Genomic DNA, 23602 nt, shown 5'->3' on the forward strand with positions numbered 1-23602 from the left:
GCGTTCCAAAGGGTGGAGGTCACAGGGAGAGGACAAAGGGTCAACACTATGTGTCCTTTCCTGATGCTTGGTCCCTTTACTTCTCTGGGTGCCTTTGATCAAATGTTCCCCCCTCCCCATGCTCCCATTCACTCCTCCAGGCATGCCCATGTGCAATACGGTAAGAGAAAAATGGCAGAATGTCAGGAAGGCAGAAGAAAAATCAGAAGAAAAAAAGTGTTTGGCCATTTGCATTTCGGAACCCAGACGGAATTTCGGCCTGAAGCATACAATATACTGTCCAATATTTAGTTAAATTACACTGTGACCCATGGTTTGTGAAATAAAAACTCGCTGTTCACATCAACCGGTGTAATATCATATTCACCGCCACCTGTATTTATCTATCTTTATGAAAGATGGACTGCACGTAATCCAACAAGACAATGTAGCAAACCAAAAACAGGTTCACCTTCTATAGATACATAATGGACAGAATACCAGATGTAATTCATATCCTAATGTGCTTATTTCATTAAAAAAAATGACATTACCAAAGCTTTGATTGGGCCCCTTCCAGCAGAGTCAGAAAACATAGGTATTAAGTTTAGATGAAAATGTTCTTTGCTGATAGTCAAGGATGTGATAAAAGGTGATCTTAGCTCATTGACACCTGGAGTTTGCCCCAGTATCTCCAAGTGCAGCAGTGCACATTATTGTGTCTGCTAGACATTGTAAGATGGTTGTGTTTTAAACTGTTGCTTTTAATTCAGGATAAAATAGCAGGGCAGTGCATGTCATTGCCTATGAGTTCTGCCTGCCATGGAGGCCTCAAGTCCTATAGAGAGGTGTTGGCTTTCGCACCAGAAGAAAATGGGTTTGTTGTGTGCAGACTTACTCCATGGAATTTTCCTTTATATTCCAAAGTGTTGGCTCAGGTGGGAAAATCGATGTGCAATTTACTGGCTGCACCGCTAGCTTTTCTTGCCATATTTTAAAAACTTTGGGGGAAAAAAGTGTCTGGAGGCATGCTTTATATCATCATACTGGCAGATCTCTGTCATGTTAGGAAAAAAAGGGGCATTTTTTTAATGCAGTCTATTGTACTACTGTAATGTTTAGTCAATGTTTATTTTAGTCTGTTACAGTGAAAGTCTCAAACATGTGAAATCTTGTGTGATCCTTCGAGTCAGTCACTGGGAATTGAAATCATCTTTAAAAAGTTACCAGTATCAGTAGGAATTGTAACAGCACTTTATCACAGCATAAGCCCTGCACAGTACCTTGTAAGCAGTTTCTTGACTGTGAACCCATGCAGCTTGGTGGGAACATTGGTGATGAGCTAAATCTGATATTATAGGGATATTATAAATTAAAACATTCAGTACAGGAAGGGAATCTACTATCTCCACCTGGTCAAGCCTACTCTATTCAGTATTATTCATTCTACACTTTATTAGTTATCAATTTTGGATGGGATGATGGCGCAGTGGTTAGCGTTGCTGCCTCCCAGCTCCCGGGAACCGAGTTTGATTCTGGGCTCAGGCATCTGGCTGTGTGGAGTTTGAATGTTCTCACTGTGTCTGTATGGGTTTCCACTGCTGTGGTTTCCTCCAACAGTCCAAACATGTGCGAGTTAGGTAGACCAGTCGCGGTAAATTGCCCCTTAGTGTGAGTGTGTGCCCTGCAATGGACTGGCATCCTGTCCCAGTTGAATCCTGCCTAACACTCAATGTCTACAGGAATAGGTTCTGATTCCCCGCAACCCTGAATAGGAGTAAGCAGTTAAGTGAAAGCAAAGTGAAAATATCAATTTAAAAAAAGCTTTTTAAATTGCTAAGTAGAATTATTTTTGGTATTATTTCAAATACTGTACAACTGGGTCACATGCCGGTATTTTAATCCCAGACACTGAAGATCCCATTACTCTTCATTTTTTTTATAAGGTTTTTGATAAGAGAGGGGATTAAGGGTTATGGGGAGAGGGCGGGAAGGTGGAACTGAGCCACGACAGATCAGCCATGATCTTATTGAATGGCGGGGCAGGCTCGAAGGGCTAGATGGCCTACTCCTGCTCCTATTTCTTATGTTCTTCAGTTTTAATTTAAGTTAAAACTTTACAACTGAGGTACTCTGAGATACTTGGATTCATCATCTGAAGAATTAGAGTTTAAATAAGCCACTGGCCTGAAAAGCTGAATAATTTTAACCAGAAAGAGTAATCAATTTTCAGAAGAAAAGCTATTCTAGATTTATCAATATAATGGATTGGAGATGAGGATTCAGAATAGAACATCATAAGGATAAGAACTCTGGCTATACTGGCAAGAGTCCCTAACTATTTGGCTATTCCTATATTTGGATACTAAACTCTGATGCAACCAACTCCTATTATTTACTGTATATATATCCCCATGTGCAACACTTATTTTAGCCAGTTTGAACCAGTTCAGAGATTTTAGATTCTGTGCTAATTCATAATATTGATACTAATCTCCTTCACAATCTACGTTTATTATTTGGGTTTGGAAAAGTATCAAATGTGTCTTTGGTCTCCATAATGAAAGGAATCTAATTAGCAGACTGGAGCAGATGAGAGTTGGACTGGTTTCAGAAAGCTGTGCATTTGAGACAAGATGAATAAAGAATCCACATCAGGATATTGGGCTGAGAGTTGTTTTGGTGCATGGAATATAAATAAGTTGGCTGGTAATAAGAAATTAGACTTGACTGTGGAATACAAGGGGAGAAGCCGGAAATATTATTTTTCAGTACTTTTCTAACAAAATTATTTTCAATTAAGATTTAACAGCAAGCCAGATTCAACAGCTTCTATAGAAAGAAAACTATCTATTGAGATAACAATTCACATTTTCCAGAGTTAAGAGTATTTGAGGCCTTTCTTATTTTTAAGCTGAATTAAGAATGCAAGTTAATGAACTTTTTTTTATTCATACATGGAATCTGGGCATCACTGGTTTGGCCACCATTTGTTACCCATCCCTAATTGTCCTTGCAAAGGCGATGGTGAGCTGTTTTCTTGAATCGCTGCAGTCCTTGAGGTGCAGGTACCCATAGTGCTGTAATGGAGTGAGTTCCAGAACTTTGACACAGTGAAGGAATAATGATGTATTTCCCTATCAGAGTGGTGAATGACTTGGAGGGTATCTTCCAGGTGGTGCTCCTATGCAGCGTCTGCCCTTGTCTTTTTAGATAATAGCAATCATGGATTTAGAAGGTGCTACCAAACCTGTTCATCATTGAACCATGATCAACATAAAACATTTCCTGCTGTTATGTTCTGTTAATAAGCACCCCAAAACATAACTAATACTTACATTTATTGTTATTTATCCTATGGAAAAAATCAGATAGATGGTTTTTCCCATTAAATACCATGCTGATTATACAGTCTATTGAATAAAAGATGGGTCTGAAATTGAACTTGAAATAACCTGTTAGTAAACTGCTCATACTCTGGATGGTTGCAAAACCAAGTAAAGTAATTTAATTTATGATTTCTGCATTTGGATTATAATTTCAAAGAGAATTGGGGAAGTGATTCTACCTATGATTGCTTGATCATCATAGCTTTTCCTGAACCTATCGTGTTGACTTAGTTTGGAGAGACACTTCAGAAACTCACCCCATAATGACACCTATAGAGTCTAAAGCATGAAAAACAACTTTTTACATGCAGTATTTCAATTCTAAAATTAACATCGACAATCTGAATGTTAAATGTTCACTGACCTCCACCAATTAGGGATAGATAACAAATGTTGCCAGTGACACTCATAACCCAAAAAAAATAGAAAAACGATTTGTATAAAAATTTACCCATGAATCAACTCATAGGGCAGGAAGTGAAATGCATGCACTTGACTTTTTGGCAATACTAGCCTGACTCCTCTGATATTTTACATTGGGATCTAGATTAAGTGTTTTCTTCAGGTCAAAAGAGACGAGGATGAGGGTAAAGAAACAATTTGCATTCATACTGTCCTTATATTTATGAAATCCTTTGAAAGATTTCTGGAAATTTCAGATACAAAGCTGCAGAGTTAGTTGTTATAGAGGAATATCTCTGTCACACAGACAAATTTGCAGTTTCCACTCTAAATGAGGACTTAGCAATTTATATTGGAAACATTGATACAGGACTTCTGCACTGACATACACTTTAAATACTAGTTTGACCATCAGGAACAAATGATTTTCTTTCCTACTGTGCTTACATTCATTCAATCAGAACTAACATTATTTATTTCAATATGCATTTATAATCGGTTGTCAGATAATTTCTCATACACTCAATAAATGAAACAGAAGTATTTACCAGAGTATTTTCCTCCTTTGTTTCTCTTTATGAAGCAAGCAATTAGTAAAATCAAGGTAAGGAGAGCAACAGCACACATCAGGCCAATAAACCATCCTTGCGTCGATATTCCTGCATGAATTCCTGCATAAGCTGTTGTAGGCCACATAATTAATAATTAAAAAGAGCAACAGTTAGTAAAATTAAGTAATCATTTTCACCATCAGAAAGATACAATATAAAGCAAATTGTGACAAGGTTACACAATTGATATATCATACATCACTTTTACTCACACACATTATCTAAGTATCAATAATTACTAGCATTTTAGATATTTAAACTTGTTTGTTAGAAATGGATTATTTATTTTCCATCAAATGCAAGACACATCTCACCTGGTAAAGAGCTGCAAGAAAAAAAAACCTTATTTGTTTTAGTTGTGTAATGTTATACCATTGAACTCGGGTTTGTCTGAAAGAACACTTCTCATTAACAGCACTTGGCACAATGGCTGCATGAAATGACCAAGTTAAAAGGTGCCAAAACTAAAAAAAAAGCCTTGTACAATTTTGGATTTCCTATAAAAAGCACATACCTGTCTATGTTATAGAAAAATACCACAGGGATTGTGAAATGTTTTATGTTATTCTTAACTATTGTCTCCTGTACTATTTCACAAAATTCTCAGGACACTGTTTTTGTATCAGTAGTTTTATGCCAATCAACTCCTGGATGTGACCCTGCCTCATAAACTCCATTTCAGCTATCTATGAAGCCACAGATGAACTGAACAAAGGAATCTGTCATAGTTATATCCTGAAAACACAATTATGAGGAACACTGTGGGTAATAACCATTTCTTCTCTATTAGATTAAAATTTAAGCAAATTGTTTTTGACATCTGCTGAACAAATACATAAAATTATTCAGGGAATTGAGAATAGCTTTGAAATTCAAAAAGAACCTGAAATTACCAGTGTGTGCATGGATACTGATTAGGTTGATTCATTCACTGTTATCTCATCATGTATGATTTTGGCTTGATATACCAGTCATGAGTAAATTATAAAGCATGGTAACAAGAGCCAGTTAAGCAATAGCAAAAGCATCAGTAGCCCATGCACAAACAATATTGATGAATTAAGGAAAAATAAGTTGAACGGTCAAGATAGCAACTAATCACTACTGTGTAAAGAATCCCAAGGAACTGAACATTAGGTGCACATTGTCTCAACATCATAATTCCTATAGATTATACTATCTGGATTTGTTTTTCTGGGACTTATTCTGAAACATGTTTTTATTCTTATAATCTTAGGAAAATACTTTTCCATATCAACAATACTTCTGAACAAATAACGTTTATTTCAGTGGCGGAGCATGGTTTGGCCACCATGTAGGTGGTGGGGGGAAGATGAGGGGTTGGGAAAGGGGAAGGGCAGGTGGAGGAGGTGAGTAGGTTGGGTTGTTGAACTTGAAATCTGGCCAAATTGGAGGATGAGAATCCAAGAAGGTAACTGGAAAACTTTCCCAAACCTAGTATAAAGGCTGGGTCAGGAACTGCACTGACTTGGTGGCCGAACCTGAGGGTTAGAAGCAGAGACAGAGGTGCCTCTGACTGAATTGGAGAGCGTGCTCCAATGAAATGGTGATTGATCTCAGAATAATTTGGTGGTGAACAGGCAAGGTGTGGGAGGGATGATCCACCCCCTCCCACTCGCTCCGCCACTGTTTTGTTTTTTTTTTCAGTAATTTGACTTTTAATGTAAGCAAACTGTGTGCACTAGATTTTAAATGGGACCACGCCTCACCTTTTCCCCTTGTTTCTATAACATCTTCAAAAATGCTACTGTTATCAAACCAGTTCTTAGCCATAAGACGGATTGTATATTCAGATCCAGGTTCTAGCCCTTCTAAGATGTGGAAATTTTGTGAAACATTTACTGCGTCTGAAATCTTCCATTTACCTTTACCTATGAAAATCGCATTAAGAAAATTAACTCCAACACATTGGTTCAGATTTGAATCCCAAAACAACTCAAGCACAATTAGGGTCACATTCATCATTAGACTTTTTATTTCTTAAAATGTCAATGGAAACTATATAACAATACAAATTATACAATGATAATATAATCTGGTGTTTATAACAAAAGTTGCCTATGGCTGGTGCTAATTTGCGACTGAGTTATAAAGAAATAAACTGAATTGATCTGCTTCATTAATCATAGTTAGTGGAGCTAGTGGAATAGGTGCGTTAACAGGCCCATTGGGGATTTCATTACAATTTCTGCAAGAATTAGAGAGCGAGAACAGCTTACGGTTATTCATGTATGCAACATAAAATTCAGAAGCTGCATGTCCCATTCCTGGAATCCAGCTGATGTTTGCATATGTTGCACTTACAGAAGAACTGATGTTCAGCAAGACTGGAACTACTGAATAAGTAACAAGACAAGCAATATCGCATTAATGCAGCATCATTATTTGCAGATATAGGTAAGGAAAAAGGAGGGTTAGATTACAAATTTCCCAACGGCATGCACATTGCAGGGTTTGTAATTAAAGATTCAGTTAAACAAATGCCAGGCTGACTGTTGGCTACTGATTAAATTCTGGTTTGCACAATCAGCAGTAAGTGCATGCTTGTAATGGCATGTTTATTAATTTCAAACCCTATCATACTGCAGGGTGGAACAAGAAATCAAGATGAGTTGAAAATGATAAATGTTTCATTTTTGCAAATTAATTTTTAATTTTGTCCTACAGAGAGACTGATAAGAGGACTGAGGAATGAATGTTAGTAAATAGCTAATTGATACAAGATCCAATTCAAATATTTTCTTTGGGAATGTTGAAGTGGCAGAGCAGCTAATTCTATCATGTTCCAATCTGCAGTAAGGCAGCAGAATACAGTAGGCTCTGCAAGAGGAAACACTGTCACTTCAATCTTATTAGTTTGTCGGTTAAGAAAAGATTTAGCTAAGCCCCGAGGATACAGATCAAGACAAATTGGGAAAAGATAATGGGATAGTAATTGAATAAAAAGCCAAATCTGCACAGGCACAATTGTAGAAACATACAAAGTTTTTATCCATCAGTATTATAACACTGTTACTGGAATAATATTCAATATTACCAAGTTCCTCACTTTGGGCTTTGCAGAACTGCTGTTAGATGCTGCTGGGAGCAAGAATTCCATGAGCACAAGGAAATGATAACTGATAGAAATGCAATTTAAGCAGTTGTTTAGTCTAAGCAACACCTCATGACAAAAAGGCCAAGCATATTGTTTTCTGGTATCTCAGCCTTCAATACAATTCAAGGTCATCTTAAAATGACTCAATATTAAACTCAAGCACAGAATGTTGATAAATTGTTCATTTTCTGTTCCAATTGCATACTCTTATATGTACTTATATTTGTCATGGGTTCCAAGGAATTAACTCAAGTTCTTCCAAATGTAACAGATCTCCAACTTATGGCTTCTAGCTAAGCGTGAATCAGTTACAGCAAGCTTTTACATTTAATCGACTGCTAGAACCTATCAATGTCTGGAGCAAAATTGAACTTATGTGCTAGCATCTTCAGTCCCCTTTTTTTGAGAGTCAGAATGATTATTTTACATTTTTCTGCATATAAAATAGTTTGTTTTGACTGGTGTAAAAGCCACTTTCAAAGGTGGAAAATATCACGATGGCTCATTGAATACAATCTCCTGTCAGATGAGTACAATCTACAAGTAGTTTTGTGATAAATGACACAAAGCAAGTACATTTGAAAAGTGCTGAAAATGGCAAATTTTTAGTTTCAAATCAGGTAATTTTCTTCTGGTAAAAAGAATGTCCATTGATGTGTCATTTGACTGTGTATTTTGTATGTCCTACTTTGTAAAGGCACACAACATAATTGCAGGTAGTATTCCTTTACTGTGTCCCTGATGGCAAACTTCAACTGTGGAAACAGATGTAGACACAGCAGGGAGAACTTTAGAAATCTCAATATGCTAATCCGTTGTCTACTGGAATAAAAGCTTCACAACTTCAGCTTCCTATGATACACCACTTTGAATTCATGTTGCTAAAACGTAGGTTATTATACAACTGAATATGAAATACCTATAGAAGACAGAGAATCATTGGCAACTAGGGTAAGGGAAGAAGTTGGAATAGAGAAAGTGGAAGAGAATCCTGAAAAATAAAGCACAGAAACAGACACATGAGAATTTACAGAACTGTCAAAGGGTACTGGGAAAGAACACAAAGGGAACAATGGTATGATTTGAACAATTTACATTACACAATACTCTTCTATTGTGTAAAACTACAAATACACATACAAAATAGTGTTAATTTTGTAATGTAATTCAAAAACTGAGAACAGAACTAACTATTAATTGTTTGAAATGGAGCTTCCTGGTTCCTACAGATACAAATTAGGCTTAACCTTTACTTTGGTGCCCACATATTTTGTTCTCCAAGTTGTGACTTTGGTTTATTACTACATCCAAGGCATTTTGTCATATTGTTAAAATGATAAAGTCATTTTAATCATATTGTTAAAATGATAAAGGCATTTTATCATATTGTTTTCTGCTCCGCATTAGTAACAAGTATTTAGTACCAGGATTCCAAAATGTTTCTTCCAGATAAAAATGCCTCCTCAGGCCAAGCACTGGTGAATAGGGACCTCAATTGAGAGCTTGTAGCGTTGCAATGTCTAGGTTATTTCCATATAAACTGCTAACACAATCACACTAAGTATTTTCTCACTTGCTTGGATTTCAGCACAAATGGAGAGATTTCAAAGCATGCAGGAAAAAAAACAGAACACCTTTATCATACATGTACTGTCAGGATCGGTTGCTTCTTTCTCTGTCACAGTACATTACAAATGAAAAACCTCATACATAGAAAACACATTTTTATCTATTTATGATACAATAACTACAGGATTGTTGGTTTCCTCCACTTCGTATTCAATCAAGTATCGCTGATTCAAATGCAAACATTTCGTGGGATCAATTTTAAATACATATGTGTTTGACAATTGCTTTTAGACTCAGACTTTTACTTAAATTTGTAACAAAAACAGAGAAGCTGGAAATATTCAGCAGGTCAGGCAGCATCTGTGGAGCAGGGAACTGAGGTAACATTTCAGGTTGATGACTTTTTGTTGGAACTGGAAAAACTAGAAATACACCAAGTTTACACAGCAAAAGCTGCAAAGAGGGATGAGAGTGGATGTGGTCATAGAGAACAAAAGATAAAGCCGTGATAGAGTGAAAGGTGATTAACCTGAACTACTAATACTGGCGCAGATCTTCCCTATGTCGTGTAGTCATGGGTGAACCCAGAAATTCTAAATCTCACTCCCAAACATGGCACATTCTATTTCTATGGGGGATTAGACTGGATTTGGGTCAGGGTACACACATACACAGTTTATGGAGCAGCTGGCTACTTAGATCGCCAGTCTTCTCTATTGAAGTGGGATTTTGGTCAGCCAGGGGATGTGAAACTAGGATTGTGCATATTGGACAGTGCTAGAGCTTGTGTGAACTTGGTGGAATCGTGTGGATAACAAGTGCATCCCTTTGCAGGGGTAAGACTTTGAGAGAGGCAATGTACCCTTTGTGGACAGATAAGGGACTCTTTGGGATAGATAAAACACTTTTTGGAATAGGAAAAGCACCTCTTAGAAGAAGTTAGGTACAATTTGGATTGTTAAAAGAAAGCATGATTGTGTAAAAATGCATAAACTAATTGGAACTGTCAAAGAACTGTAAAAGAAGACTGGCACACTGTCACAGAACTGTCAACCTGCTGAAAATCTGTTGAAGGATACTAGAAGATTTGGCATGAAGAAAATAAGGGCAAAGGGTGTGGGATGGGGGCATTGGTTGGCGTTTGTTGGTGTTAAATTAACATATGGGCTTTAAAGGACCATGGGGATGTAGGAACTTGGAGGGTATGAGGTGCCATGGGGAAGGTGGGTGGAGTCATGATGTGGCATAGATTAATACTGTCATGAAATGGTTGGATGCTATTAAAATGATTTTTTTGCACAAGTAAAATCAAACTGCTATATATTTTGTAAACCATGTCTGAGCAGCAACTAAGCAAAAGGAAGAAAAATGAATGAATAGGGAACAGGGTGTTCTTTGCAACTGATACAATTAGTTGTCAGATTGCTGTGTGCCAGGAAGTAAATTAGACACAGATGAGGTGTTGAAGAAGTAGCAACAAGAAAGAGTGAGGCAGCCATCCCTCGGAATCAGTTCAGCCAGAGATTAGGGGCTAAAGCCAGCAGAAGAGTAGGGGAGAGGGGCAGCCATCCTCAGAAACAGTTCAGTTAGAGATGAAGTGCTGAAGGCAAAAGCCAGTTTGTGCAAAAAATAATTTTCTTTGCTGAACCGAAAATGATTCCCAAGCCCTAGTCACTTAGGGTTAAGTATGGTAGTCACTCGCTAGATTGACCAATAGGTTTATGGTTGTTGCTTGGGCAATTGAGGTCTCAGCAGAGTTTAGGATTACAGGAGAAAGATACTTTTGGGTTTTTAGACTTTGAATGATTAAGTGCTTACTGTTAATTTGCCAAAGCATAACATTGCTCTTTGTCACGTTTCATTATCTTCATTCTATGTTAATAAATATTCTCTATTTGTTGTTTAACAAGAGAGGTCTGAGTTCTTACTGTTCCCGTTATTGTTTCTTGCTAATATAAGAAAAGTACACCATGAGAAACTAGTGTTTCAGACTGGAACACTCTCATATGTAACATCAGGTGGGTTTCATAATAGTATGATGGGGCATGGAGTGTGTGTGAGAGGTGAGGGATGAGAAAGGTCAACCAGACCCGAAACACTGATTCTATTCTCTCTCTATAGATGCTGTCAGGCATGCTGAGATTTTCCAGCATTTTCTTGTTTTGTTTCAGATTCCATCATCCGCAGTATTTTGCTTTAATAGTGTGGTGAGGGGTGAGGGTTGGGGGAGCAACTTTTTGATTCAATCTTACTTTCATTTGATTCAACAAAGTGTTGAAGCTCAGAGACAGGTCTTCCACCCAGCCTGCCTCTGCACCCAAACTAAAGGCAGCAAGCCCAACTTTGAATCCTGCCTGTCCCTGGGATGAAAATCAGAACTGTGGGCAGGCATTTTTAAAGGTCAGTCTCACAATACAGAAAATTAGCCTGTCTCTGTGCACTCAACTCAGGAACAAATATCTGGGCCACTGCTCCTCTCTCCACAGGTGCTGCTTGACCTGCCAAGTACTTCTGTCTTCTGATTTTTATTTCAAAGTTCTAGCAACTTTAATATTCTGCTTTTGTGTTTAGCTTTGCCTGGTTGTAATCCTCACTGGATAATATTTTTCAGGCTGTTGGGTAAAAATCATTCTGGAGCCTTGCAGAGAGATAATAAGGTTATGAAACTTCTACAGACAGCGAGAAAGAAAAACTCTACAAAAATGTAACATACATTGTAAGGAAACACAAATGGTAATATGGAATTAATAGAATAAAGATCAGGTGGCTTTTGTAAAGGACAACAAAGACTGCTATCTACCCTTGGTTTTGCAATGTCCTTGCTTCTATTTAGTATTTTTTATGTATTTATAAAGATAAGTAAGTTTAAAAACTGTAGCAAAATCAACATAGCACTATGTCAGATGTTGATTGAATCTTCACTGTGTGCTTAATTTCATTGAACCCAAGTCATAGCCAGATGTAACATTATTCTGCACCAACTAAAATCATAGAATCATAGAACCCTACAGTGTAGAAAGAGGCCCTTCAGCCCATCAAGTCTGCACCGATCACAATCCCACCCAGGCCCTACCCCTATATCCCTACATATTTTACCCACTAATCCCTCTAACCTATACATCTTAGGACACTAAGGGGCAATTTTAGCATGGCCAATCAACCTAATCCACACATCTTTGGACTGTGGGAGGGAACCGGAGCACCCAGAGGAAACCCACGCAGACACGAGGAGAACGTGCAATCTCCACACAGACAGTGACCCGAGCCGGGAATCTATGAACATGTAAGCAGATGCAATAGAACCAATTAGCTGAAACAAATATTTCTAGGAATCGAGACAAGAAATTGTATTTCAAGAACAAAGATGGGAGTGGAAGTTGACTGAGATGCTTATCCTCAAATATGTAAAAGAAAATGAATATAAAAATATAAAGGTGGGGCAAACATTGATCAAATTTGTAATGACTATTTAGTAACCTTTTGGCAGAGTGTAAACTGCAGAAAAATCACCTGCAATCAATTAGGAAGCATTGTTTTGAAAAGAAATGTTTTTATACAATCAGAGTCCCCACAGTACAGAAGGAGGCTATTTGGCTCATCGCGTCTGTACCGACCACATCCCTTCCAGGCCCTATTCCTGTAACCCCACACATTTACACTACTAATCCCCTTGACACCAGAGTCAGTCAACCTAATCTGCACATATTTGGAATGTGGGAGGAAACCGGACCACCCAGAGAAAACCCATGCAGAAATGGGGAGAAGATGCAAACTCCACACAGGTACTGGAATTGAACCTGGGTCCCTAGTGCTGTAAGACAGCAGTGCTAACCACAGTGCCACAATATTCAAAATCAAGTCAAAGACATACATGGTTTAGTACTGGATGAAATTCAAGTATCATAAAAAAAATCTTTGCACATTAAACACTGTAGCATCTGTGTATAAGTCACTCTTACTTTATGGATGCATATTTGGTTTGAAATAAACCAATAAATAAAGTCATCATTCATACACAAGCCACTTCTCCAAACAATATTTAGTGGACGTCAAAAGGGTTATGAGAACCCATCTTCACAACAGAATGAAAAGTGAACATGGACAATTTATTACTGGATGGATTTTAAGATAACAACATTAATTGGAACTTTACGCTCATCATTGGCATCCCACCTTATTTCAGCTGTGAATTGGTGGACTTTTTAAAAAAACTAATAGTGGGGAGTAACATTAGCTTGCTATTCTAATGATGTGACTTGCCAGCAATTTCTGGCTCAGCATCTTAATGATTGCAAACAATACAGCTAATTATTGGCTTTCATTTCTCAATTACTTAGAGTTACCTGAAGCAAATTATCTCTAATTGTAGTGAATCTAAGTAGTTGCTAGTTATGCTATTTAAGACATGTTTGTATTCCATCACCTGTCTTCTCGATGGGTTGAAGAAAATAATCTTTTGAAAGAAAAGAAAGCAAAAACTTTTTTTTTTACAAAAACATTTGTTGTTAAAAATGGATGGATTTTTCTTGGGAACAGTTGTGTTCAAAATCTGCAAACACTTTAGATACGGGAAATCTCAAATTGTGATATTTCCAACCAAGAACAATTGAAGCATTGATTCTTGGGTTTTTGGGTTAGCCTTAAAAATCTTAATTGCAAAGAGAAATTCAGCATTTTTAAAACATAGTTAACAAGTACATTTCAAACAAAATCCAAGTGTATCTAACTGCTTTAGCTGAATACTTATCTTGTCCAAAGATTTCAGCCAACTGGAAATTTGGCCAAATTATTTTGATCATAACATTCTATTTAGATTCAAGTTCCTATTTTATTTGCATACCAATGGAATCCATACTCTGCAGATATAATTTTTTATTCATGGGTAAACTATAAAAGTGGGCATTACCGGTTGGGCCAGCATTTATTGATGAGAAATCTGCAGGAGTTGTATTGGTTGGCAGCTGCAACTTTGTTAACAGTCAACTACATTGCTGTGGATCTGGAGTCCAGACCAGGTAATCATATGTGTGGGAAGTATTGTCAGGTGCAGCAAATCAAATTGTGGATTTTTGATCTTGAGCAACAGCTGGCGTCATTGAGTTGCATCTGCTAGGTTGAGAGGTTTTTTTTCTGTTATACACACAGCCCACACTCAGCTGACAGCAATTTACACAGCCACACCCCCCGTGTCTTTTTTGATCTTGCGGGTCGAACCAAGTAAACAAACTTAAATTACGTTTGGACAAAGAAAAACGGGGCAGCTCCCCAAAAGGAGGGGGAACAGCCCGAACAGAAACAAAAAGTACAAAGGAAACTTAAGACACGTCAAATCAAAATGTGATTATCGGGGTCTATAAGGCACCTCAGCCCCTGCGGTGCCCAACGGGCACGGAAGGTCTCGACAGTGCCCGCGGACACCACGTGCTCCCTCTCCAGGGACACCCGGCCGTGAACATAGCCGCGGTAGAGGGGCAGGCAGTCGGGACGGACGGCCCCGTCGATCGCCCGCTGCCTGGACCTGGTGATGGCTAGGTTGAGAGGTTTGTGGATAGTATATTTACAAAGCATTAACTCTGCAGATAAAGAGTGCTTATACAGAGAGAGACAGCATAAGTGACCATCGTTCAGTCAAAGAGAAGTAGGCAGGTAATACCTTGAGTACATCTCACTCTCCAGCAGATAATTAGTTCTGAATACTAATGTAAGTGATGATTTATCTGGGGAGTGCAGACAGAGCCAAATCAATGGCAGCATGGCTCGATCAGCTATACAGGACAGGGAGCAGGAAGCAAAGAAGACCAGAGTTAATGATAATGATAGGAGATTCTCCTAAGGATAATGATAGGGGAACAAACAGGTGCTTTGCACCCAAAAATGTGAATTCAGGATAGAAAGTTGCTTTCCTGATGCCTAGGTCAAGAATATGACTAACTGACACTGTTGTTGGTGCTAAGATTCCCTGCCCCACCAGAGTGACAGTATGAACCCTGCCTATTCTTTTTTTCCCCTTTAAAGAGGCTTAAAATCAGGCCTGTGCAACTGAAGGGTTTCACACCAGCTTTTTGACTCAACTTGATACTTGGACAAATTCTGTTAATATCATCCCCCACAGTCATAAGGGGTTTGGTGCAATATATTAGCATGATTAGAGGATTGGTTGAAGAACAGGAAACAAAAAGTAGGGATATACAGGATATTTTCATGTTGATTGGCTGTATCCAGTGGAGGACCACTGGGTCCCCTCAGCTTCTTACAAGCTGTATTAATGATTCAAAGAGACCCAGAGTAATGTATCAATGTTTGCTGGTGTTAAAAAGCTAGTAGGGAATGTTGCAAGGAGATATAGACAGGTTGAGTAGGCAACAAGGTGGCAGATGGAATATAATGTGTGGAAATCTAACTTTATTGACTTTGATAACAAGAACAGAATAGCTGAACATTTCTTTTAAAGGTGTAACTGGTGTGAGACGTAGTGCACTTATGCAAGGAACATAGAAAGTTGGCATGCAGGTTAAACAAGTAATTAAGAAGGTAATTTGAATATTGGCCTTTATTACGAGGGGATTGGCATATAATTCTAAGGACGTCTTGCTACAATTGTACAGGGCTTTGATGGGCCACACCTTGAGTATTATGCACAGTTTTAGGAAAAACTCCATCTTTAAGGAAAGATATACTTGCTTCAGGGGCAGTACGTTGAAACACATAAAATTCTGAAGGTAGATGCTGAGAGGTTGTTTCCATTGGCTGGGGAATCTAGAACATGAAGGCATAGTCTCAGGATAAGGAGGAGATCATTTAGATAAATCTCTTCACTCGAGGGTTGTGAATCTTTGTACTTGCCCACACTGGAGTGTACAAGATGCTCAACCATTGAGAATATTTAAGGTAGAGATAGAAAGATTAAGGGATGCTGGCAGAAAGCAGGAAAATAGAGTTGAGGCTGAAGATGAGCTATGGTTGTACTGAATGACAGAGCTGGCTTCAGCAGTGTGTGTAGAAGGTGGCTTCAATGGTCTATTCCTACTTTTATCTTCTTACATTGTTTTATGTAGAATGCTGTATTGCACTTTTTAAAATTCTCTTGTCATTCTCTCCTAAAACTCCTTAGTTTTCTTGACCCCTTTCTAACCATTACTTTCTCATATTTTCTTCTATTTTCTCACTTTCAACATCAGATGATACATTCAGCCTCATAGAAGCACATTTCCTCGCAGGAGTCTATGGAAAGCTACTGCAGTGGAGAGCTTTAGATCCAAAAGGATGATCATCATTTCCCAGATGAAGGAAGATGCGATGTTGTAGATTTTCAATGTTACACGGTGAAAACAGGAAAATTCTGATGAAAATTGGGCTAGGTAGACTCTTTAATGACAATCTATTGAGGATTAGGAAGCCAAAGATTCCAGCTGCCACGTGATTGAACTATTGATCTAACCTTTACTTATTCTCATGCTGGTTACATTTTAAATAAAAATTCACAGTTAATTTTGAGTCAGTCTAGTTGTTCAAGTAATCTTATGAACAGTATATAATATCAGTAAAAAGAGGTAGCTTTAAATAATTTATATTTGGATTTCTGAGTATTAGAAACAAGGGACAGGATTTACCATGTAAGGGAGATGGCCTGAAATTGGCTGGTGGTGGGGTTTTCGGCTTTGATGTGTTATCAGGGTTTCTCATTGAATGTGCCCCTCGCTGCCATGAAACCCACAACAGGATGCACTGTTGGTGGGACCGGAAGATCCCACGGGCATGAATAGCTGGAAAGTTCCAGCCAAGCTATAGAAGATAAGTTTAATTGTGCAATTCTGTGTAAGAAAGCGTTTGAACTTTAGCTAGGTTCACATTAAACAAATATGTTTGCATGTAAGGGAGTTTGATTTAATTTCAAACTGTGTCTGCCTTGTGAGCAGAGAGCTTATGATATGAAAACAAACAAGAGTTCGAAGAAAGATGAAGCTGTTGCCTCCAGCAACCAGCAGCCACTTTAAGTGAAACCTTCTGAGTTTCATTTTAAGTTCTACCCAACACATTTGGGGCCAGGTAGTCAGCAAAGGAACGTCTCTCCAGACATTGCCAAAAGGAGAGGCAGAACAATTGAGTAAACTGCAGAAAGCCAGTACCAAAAGCTAAAGAACAGATAATTCCAGAAGCCAGGGAATTGTGACCAAAAGAACGTCTCAGGAAGACTGAAGTCAAAGGAACAAAGAACAAGAATTTGGACAGTGTCCTAGGGATGAGGTTAAAACAAACAGAAAATTTGCAGTGAATTAAAGAAATGACTGCAGTAACTAGTTTTAAAGCAGAAAATCCAGACATTTGAAGTAATCCTAAGATTGGTGACCTTTGTACAGCCTGTGAAACAGTGGTGTTCTGTAGACATGTCTGGACACCTGAGAGGTTGTGTAGAAGCTTGAATACATGTGGCAATCCAAGACAGAGGAACACTGAAAAGAGAGACTGAAATCTTGGAAATGGATTTGTGGTGAAGCATCTGAGAGAAATCCTAGTTTGGAAGATTCTAAGATGAAAATTCTCAGGATCGGAGTTTGGAAACATTCATGTAAAAGCCAGAGTTCCAGTGAGGCCAGTTGACTCAAAGTGTGATAATCATCAGGGGGGGATTTAACGAGAAATCCACAGAAGTTGTATTGGATGGAAGTTGCAACTTTGTTTCAAAATGGTGTGTGTCTGACCATAGTTGGCCTGTCAGTTTACAGGGGCTGTGTACTTAGAACAATATAGCATAAGATATATTCTGTAACTTGTGATATCCTTCAATTTGTGTACATTTGTCTAGATGGAGGTGGGGTGAAGAACTAGTGTATTATAGTCAATGCTTTATTCTTCTGCTAAAAGCAGGCAGTCCTGTGACTCTGTCCATCCACATTTCTGAAAAAGTAAAAATTACAGTCTAAAGAGCCAGGCTTCCATTCTAGGACCTTCTTGTCCAGTAGTAACATCGACTGGGATCATAATAAGTACCATTTTAAAGTGAGGCATGAATCACTAAAACATGGGGCAATTTTAACCTCACTTGCCCAACCAGAAGCTCTCAGGATTGGATCAGTTGCCCATTTCACACACTGCCTGTATGTTCGAAGTGTAAAATGGGTGGTGACCCAAATATCTTTACTTATTGCACTGAGAATTAGTCGAAATTAGTCCCATCCCACTGCTCTCATATCCACCTACCCCTATCTCACTCATATCTGGGGATCAAACCTTCAATCAGTAGCATATTTTGCATTTTTTTTTACCATTACGCTCTGACAGAATCAAAACTGATACCAACCAGCAGAACCCCATTATGGTTGATTTGATAGTCTGATACATTTGCACTTAGTTGTATTGTACATAACTATTGTGATGAAAGGTGTCATCTAACAGATTAACAAGATGTACACAATGAATTCGTGAAAAGTTAACAATTTTACCAACTGAGTGAAGAAGTGGTATACAAATGAATTTCTCCCCCTAGAACTAGTAAAACATTGTGGGCATGGTATTACTATCTGTTAATCTCATGCTTGGGTGTCAAGATGTCTTAAATTAAGTTGCAAGTTACACCTGATGAACTGAGGATGTATTGCCGGAGACTTTCCACAAAACATTCTCCATTCTCTGGAGAAATCTGGAGTAAGCTAGTCTTCAATGATACCCTCTCATCATTCAGGCACATGAAAAAAAAATCTGAAAGAAGGCAGAGGTCTGAAATTCCTCTGTGACCTGTTATAACAGATTTCTTAATCCACTTAAAATTACGGAGGTTAATCATCTCATTAAAGTAGCACAAAGAGGAATTTGACATAAGTACATTAACAAGTATGTTAGAAAAGGTTCTTGGAGGAAACTCATCTCCTTGAAGTCAAAGGGGGTGAAAATCCATAGCCCAGCCTGTGTACAGCCACCTTTAGCTGAACAGCAATGCAGCGAAGTGAAACTTTATTGGGATTTTGGTATCCTTGTTTTTGTTTTGTAGAATCTTTTTTCAGGGGGAGCCTGCATACACCCCAAGCAACAGCAAACTTGTCTGCAATAGCATGGAGGACATCAACGCTGAGGTTTCCTGTTCCTGTTTTGGAAATCTGATGGTGGGCTTGTCTGCCAATCACGCACAGGCCAACAGAAGCAATCTCTACTTCAGGATGCAAGTCTGGGATCCCTGAAGATATTATAGATTATACATATTTCCTGGGCAGTGGGGAATAAAAAATGCCACCTTAAACAAATCTCCCTGACCATACATTCCCCAACAGATATTTTCTATGTGGGTATCCAGTCATGTACATGCCCACGTGGTTTTTCAGTCCCAAACTGTTTAAAGAATATAGTTTATCTGTGTGAGCTTGCTCATAGATTGGCTCAGGCTTAGCACACAGTTTCGGATATTTTCATGGTTGACAGAATTTCTGTTCCCACTCTGAAGTATGGCCCAAAACTCAGGAACTGGCAACAGGGTACTGAATAATTGTTGGAGTCTGAACAAATGAATGAAAAGACTCTGACATATGTGCAAACAAGATAGAATGGACCGTATATTGTACTATTTGGTGTTAATGTGCAGAGGAATAGATTACTGCCTTCCAGTTAATGTGCACTCTAAACTCCTTTGCATCAATGAATGAGTAATCTTGATTTAGCTTTACTTTTCATCTTTCCAACCACTAATCACTCCTATTTTTACCTCTACATAACTGTTTCCTTCTATTAACTTTTGAATCTGTATTCTCATAATTCTATTTGTCCTGTTTGATGCGTTAATTTTTGGTTTCATTCTTTTCTTCTGACTTTTGTATTCTAAACTTAGATTCCTCATCCACTCACTCCACTGCCGGAATTCTACCGCCCCACCTGCCACAGAAGCAGAGCGGGTGAAGAGCAGATAACAGAAATGTCCGTTGACCTCGGGTGGAAATTTCCAGTCTCACTTGAGCGAGACTGTGAAATCCCGCCCCACATCTTTGGTCTTGCTACCTGCTACCTTTTAATAATTTTGCTCTGTCACCTCAACGGTTTTTTTAATCTCCAACATTTTTGAGCACAAGAATGTAACTTTCAATTAAGTTTCTGTGGGCCAACAAGTACATTTCATATCCAATAAACATGTCAGCTACTTCACTGTGCTGCATTGGCATGTCAGAACCATGGCAGATGCAAAGTTTTAATTATATGGCAGACTGAGAGTTCAACCTGTGTGTTTATTGATTTTAAATGATTTAATTCAAGGAGGCAGTATTTTTGAGGACTGCACTATATACTGATATTTAAATATTTAAAACCCATGGCCACAAGGGCTGAATTATTTAAATAAATTCACTTCAAAGTGTCTCTTAAATTCTGCATCTATAGGGCAAGAGTGAAGAGACCATTGTTGAAGACTGTTGAAACAACTGATTACAGAGCATTCTACAGGCGAAGACAGCCTTTAGTCTGAGTTCAACAATGTATCTTTCAGCAGACTGTTTCAAACATCCTAATAACTCCTACTAATGTTTTGTTAGTGTGAGGGACTAAGATATATATAATGAAAGATATAGAGCTATGTTGGTTGCTATCTCTAGAAATGTCAAACTGATACCTATCTGAATCTATGACACCAAATAAAAGATCCTATCTAGCAGTATCAGCGAAACCCATACATTGTTATCCTTGAACAGCCACTAATGGGCCCTCTGCGCTGCACAAACCAAATTCAAAAAGAGCTAACCAAATGTCATTTGCATTTCACAAACCTGCTTATACAGAAGGGCCCGAAATCTTCTTTTGAATTCTTCATGGTTGAGACATTTAACTATCTCACTGGCCCAAATGAGGGGTACATGCCCCTTGTCAAAGACAGTGTGGAGAGGTGGGAGTCATGTAATATGAGCCTCTGGCTTGTGGAACCAGTAATATTGCCTTGCTGAACTTCATGTCTCATATATTGAACCAACAAATCATGGTTGATTTAAAAAGGCACAGCTACTTATAAAAATATCTGGCTAATCTGATGATTTGGAATCAAGATCAAAATTGTTAATTTCTAACTCATTTTAATAATCTGTCTGTCCTCCAAGATTAGCATATTCTGGGAAACAACCAGAAAATCTAATGTGTGCACAGAAATGTAAATATACTCAAAATATGGAAACCAACAAAACTGTTCTTATTATGACAAACAAATGATGGAAATACTCAGAGGGCTGGCAGAATTCTGAAACAGTGTTAACTTTTCAAGGCTGGAGACCTTGTTTCTTCCTCAATGCGTAATGCCAGATACGCCAACTATTTCCAAATTTTTCCTATCTCTTATTTCCAGCAGTGCTGTTGAAAAAGTACACTCGTGTTGAGCTCAAATTCATGTAATTACTGGAAACATTTTCCCAAATTTCATGATAGCCATTTGTATCTGGTTGTTTTATCTCACTGAAAAGCCTGTATTCAATCTCAGTCCTCCCTCTCTTCTTGTATTTCTTTTCCATTTCATTGTGGTTTGCTTCTTATTGTGGAACCCTAGGGTCCCTGCCAACTTGCAACTCAAGATGTACAACTTGATTTCCTGAGATCTACAGACTCTTATTTTCTACAGAAATCAGGTAGAATTGAACATTCACATTTCTTTGCACAAATTGTGCAATCATCAGTTGTGGGTGATTATCAATCATGAATTGAGGAAAGGAACTATTTGTTTAACAACTGAGGGGAGGAGCAGATTCAGTGGCATATTACCTCTCACATGAACATGTAAGTAGAAATATGCTGCTGATCTGATACAATTCTAGAATGTTCAAAAGGCATTTTAAAAATGGATGCTTTGAATGTTTCTCATATTGAACACAGCTGGAAGCTCTGATGATAAAGCTTCTCATAATATACTGATTAGGTACATTCCTGAAGTTTCCAATAATTAAATATATCAATGTCAGCAATTAATGATTAAGTTGCAGACATTGCCCAATCCTGTGATCATACTAATGGTTCAATACATGCTTCATGGACAAAGACCATACTAACTAAATAATTCTGCATTATTTTTAAACTAATAAAAACATGCTTTTCTCCAGCCATATCTAGCAGGTTTCTTCTCTGCATTGATCTACTGTGTTTTTAATAATGTAGAGAAACTCTTGACTGAAAATAAAGCCCTTTAACGGGCAGAGGAATCACTTTGCATGATTACCCCACATCCAGTCGGAGTGATGCAGGCAGCACACAAACATTGGGCTGCCTGCTCATGTCCGTGATTGTGGCCTGCAGTCCAATGCTAAATGTGCCGCTGAGAGTCTCCACGTTCATCAGGGAACCCAGGTTTATGTGAGGCTAGCATCATATAAAGCCTGCCTGCACTTCTTAAATTCAGGTGGCAGCTCTAAAATGGGAGATGGATTTTGTCTACAGTTTTTGCCAGAAGTGGCTGGGGAAAGGTGTCTGACCTCAAATATCCTTGAATAGCAGGCCAAAGATTAGGGTTGCAAGATCCGAGATACAGCTTTGGAAGCTTTTGAACACCATGTGAAAACAAGGAAAGAGGTCACCATTCTACAGGGATCATTACTAGGCCCTCTGGATATACAGCTTGAAGGCACTGGGAATACATAGCCACAGAGATCAATGACAGGAGCTGAGACCTTGGAAATCTTCATACACTGCTGAAAAAAGTTCAATGATCTCACATGAGTAACTAAGGTCAGTGAATGCATCACCCACCATCCATACCACCAACAGCTGTGAAGTATGGGTGTAAGGCTTGCAGCTACAGTACGCCTGTGAACAGTAGTGGGGTATTTGAATGTTTGGCATGAATCCAGATTTCTAGAAATCGTTAAAGGGTTAGTGATGGGTAGCGGTCCATTGGTTCGTAATGGGATCCTAATAAAATGTGGGGTTCTCATCTAGGACTGCAACATTATTAAGGTTCTGGGCAGGGATCGTGGGTGCCTCAGCAATCCTCATCATCTACTGGAAGACAAACCTGTTGGAAGACCCTGTGAGCAACTTTGAGCACTGTAATCTGCAGCCAAACTTAGCCTGCAAGGCATCAAGCTGGGCTTACGAGGCAACCAGCGGAGATCACATGGCCTCAGTTTGTCCTTCTACTACAACACTCAGATGCTTACTGGCTTCTGCCTGTGTTGCAATCTAAGCCAACATCAACCTCAAAACCTGCATCTTGGCTGGGTCTGCATGTATTCTCATACTGTTGGCCACTGCTTCCATGTTGAAAAAGATGGTCTCCAAGCTCTTTGAAGCGCTGTGCCAAGTTGGAGCAGGACACCACCATGCTCCTTGATGATAACAGTAGGCAACTCGCCTGCCAATGCACCAGGCCTTTGTGTATGCATGCCCATCAACAGCTCCCTGTACACTGCTCCATTCAAGTCCGCTTCTGAGTCTTCTCCAACAAAATGCATCTGTTACTTCTTCCTCTGAATAGCTGGCCCACAAACTGTCCCACCTCCTAGCCTTTTCTGCAGCCCAATTGTGCCTGGTAATTTACTACCTGCAGATCCTGCCTCAGTGTCACCCATGATCGTATTGGTGTCTGAGCT

General features: G+C 38.7%; 1 protein-coding gene across 8 annotated transcripts in view; it reads right to left on the reverse strand.

Moving 5' to 3' along the window:
• Positions 1 to 23602, reverse strand: part of chl1b (cell adhesion molecule L1-like b) — a 742190-nt gene that overhangs the window by 40373 nt on the left and 678215 nt on the right. For 6 of the 8 annotated variants that reach the window (XM_080183774.1, XM_080183743.1, XM_080183751.1 and 3 more), the window contains 3 exons: positions 6622 to 6738; positions 6112 to 6273; positions 4319 to 4450 (listed from right to left, as the gene is read on the reverse strand). In XM_080183774.1, coding sequence (XP_080039900.1) covers positions 4319 to 4450; positions 6112 to 6273; positions 6622 to 6738 — 411 coding nt within the window. The remainder of the gene's footprint in view (positions 1 to 4318; positions 4451 to 6111; positions 6274 to 6621; positions 6739 to 23602) is intronic. The other 2 variants (XM_080183783.1, XM_080183793.1) reach the window with 2 other exon arrangements.

The sequence above is a fragment of the Carcharhinus amblyrhynchos genome, chromosome 3, assembly GCF_965287045.1.
Source record: "Carcharhinus amblyrhynchos chromosome 3, sCarAmb.v2.hapA, whole genome shotgun sequence".
Lineage (NCBI taxonomy): Eukaryota > Metazoa > Chordata > Chondrichthyes > Carcharhiniformes > Carcharhinidae > Carcharhinus > Carcharhinus amblyrhynchos.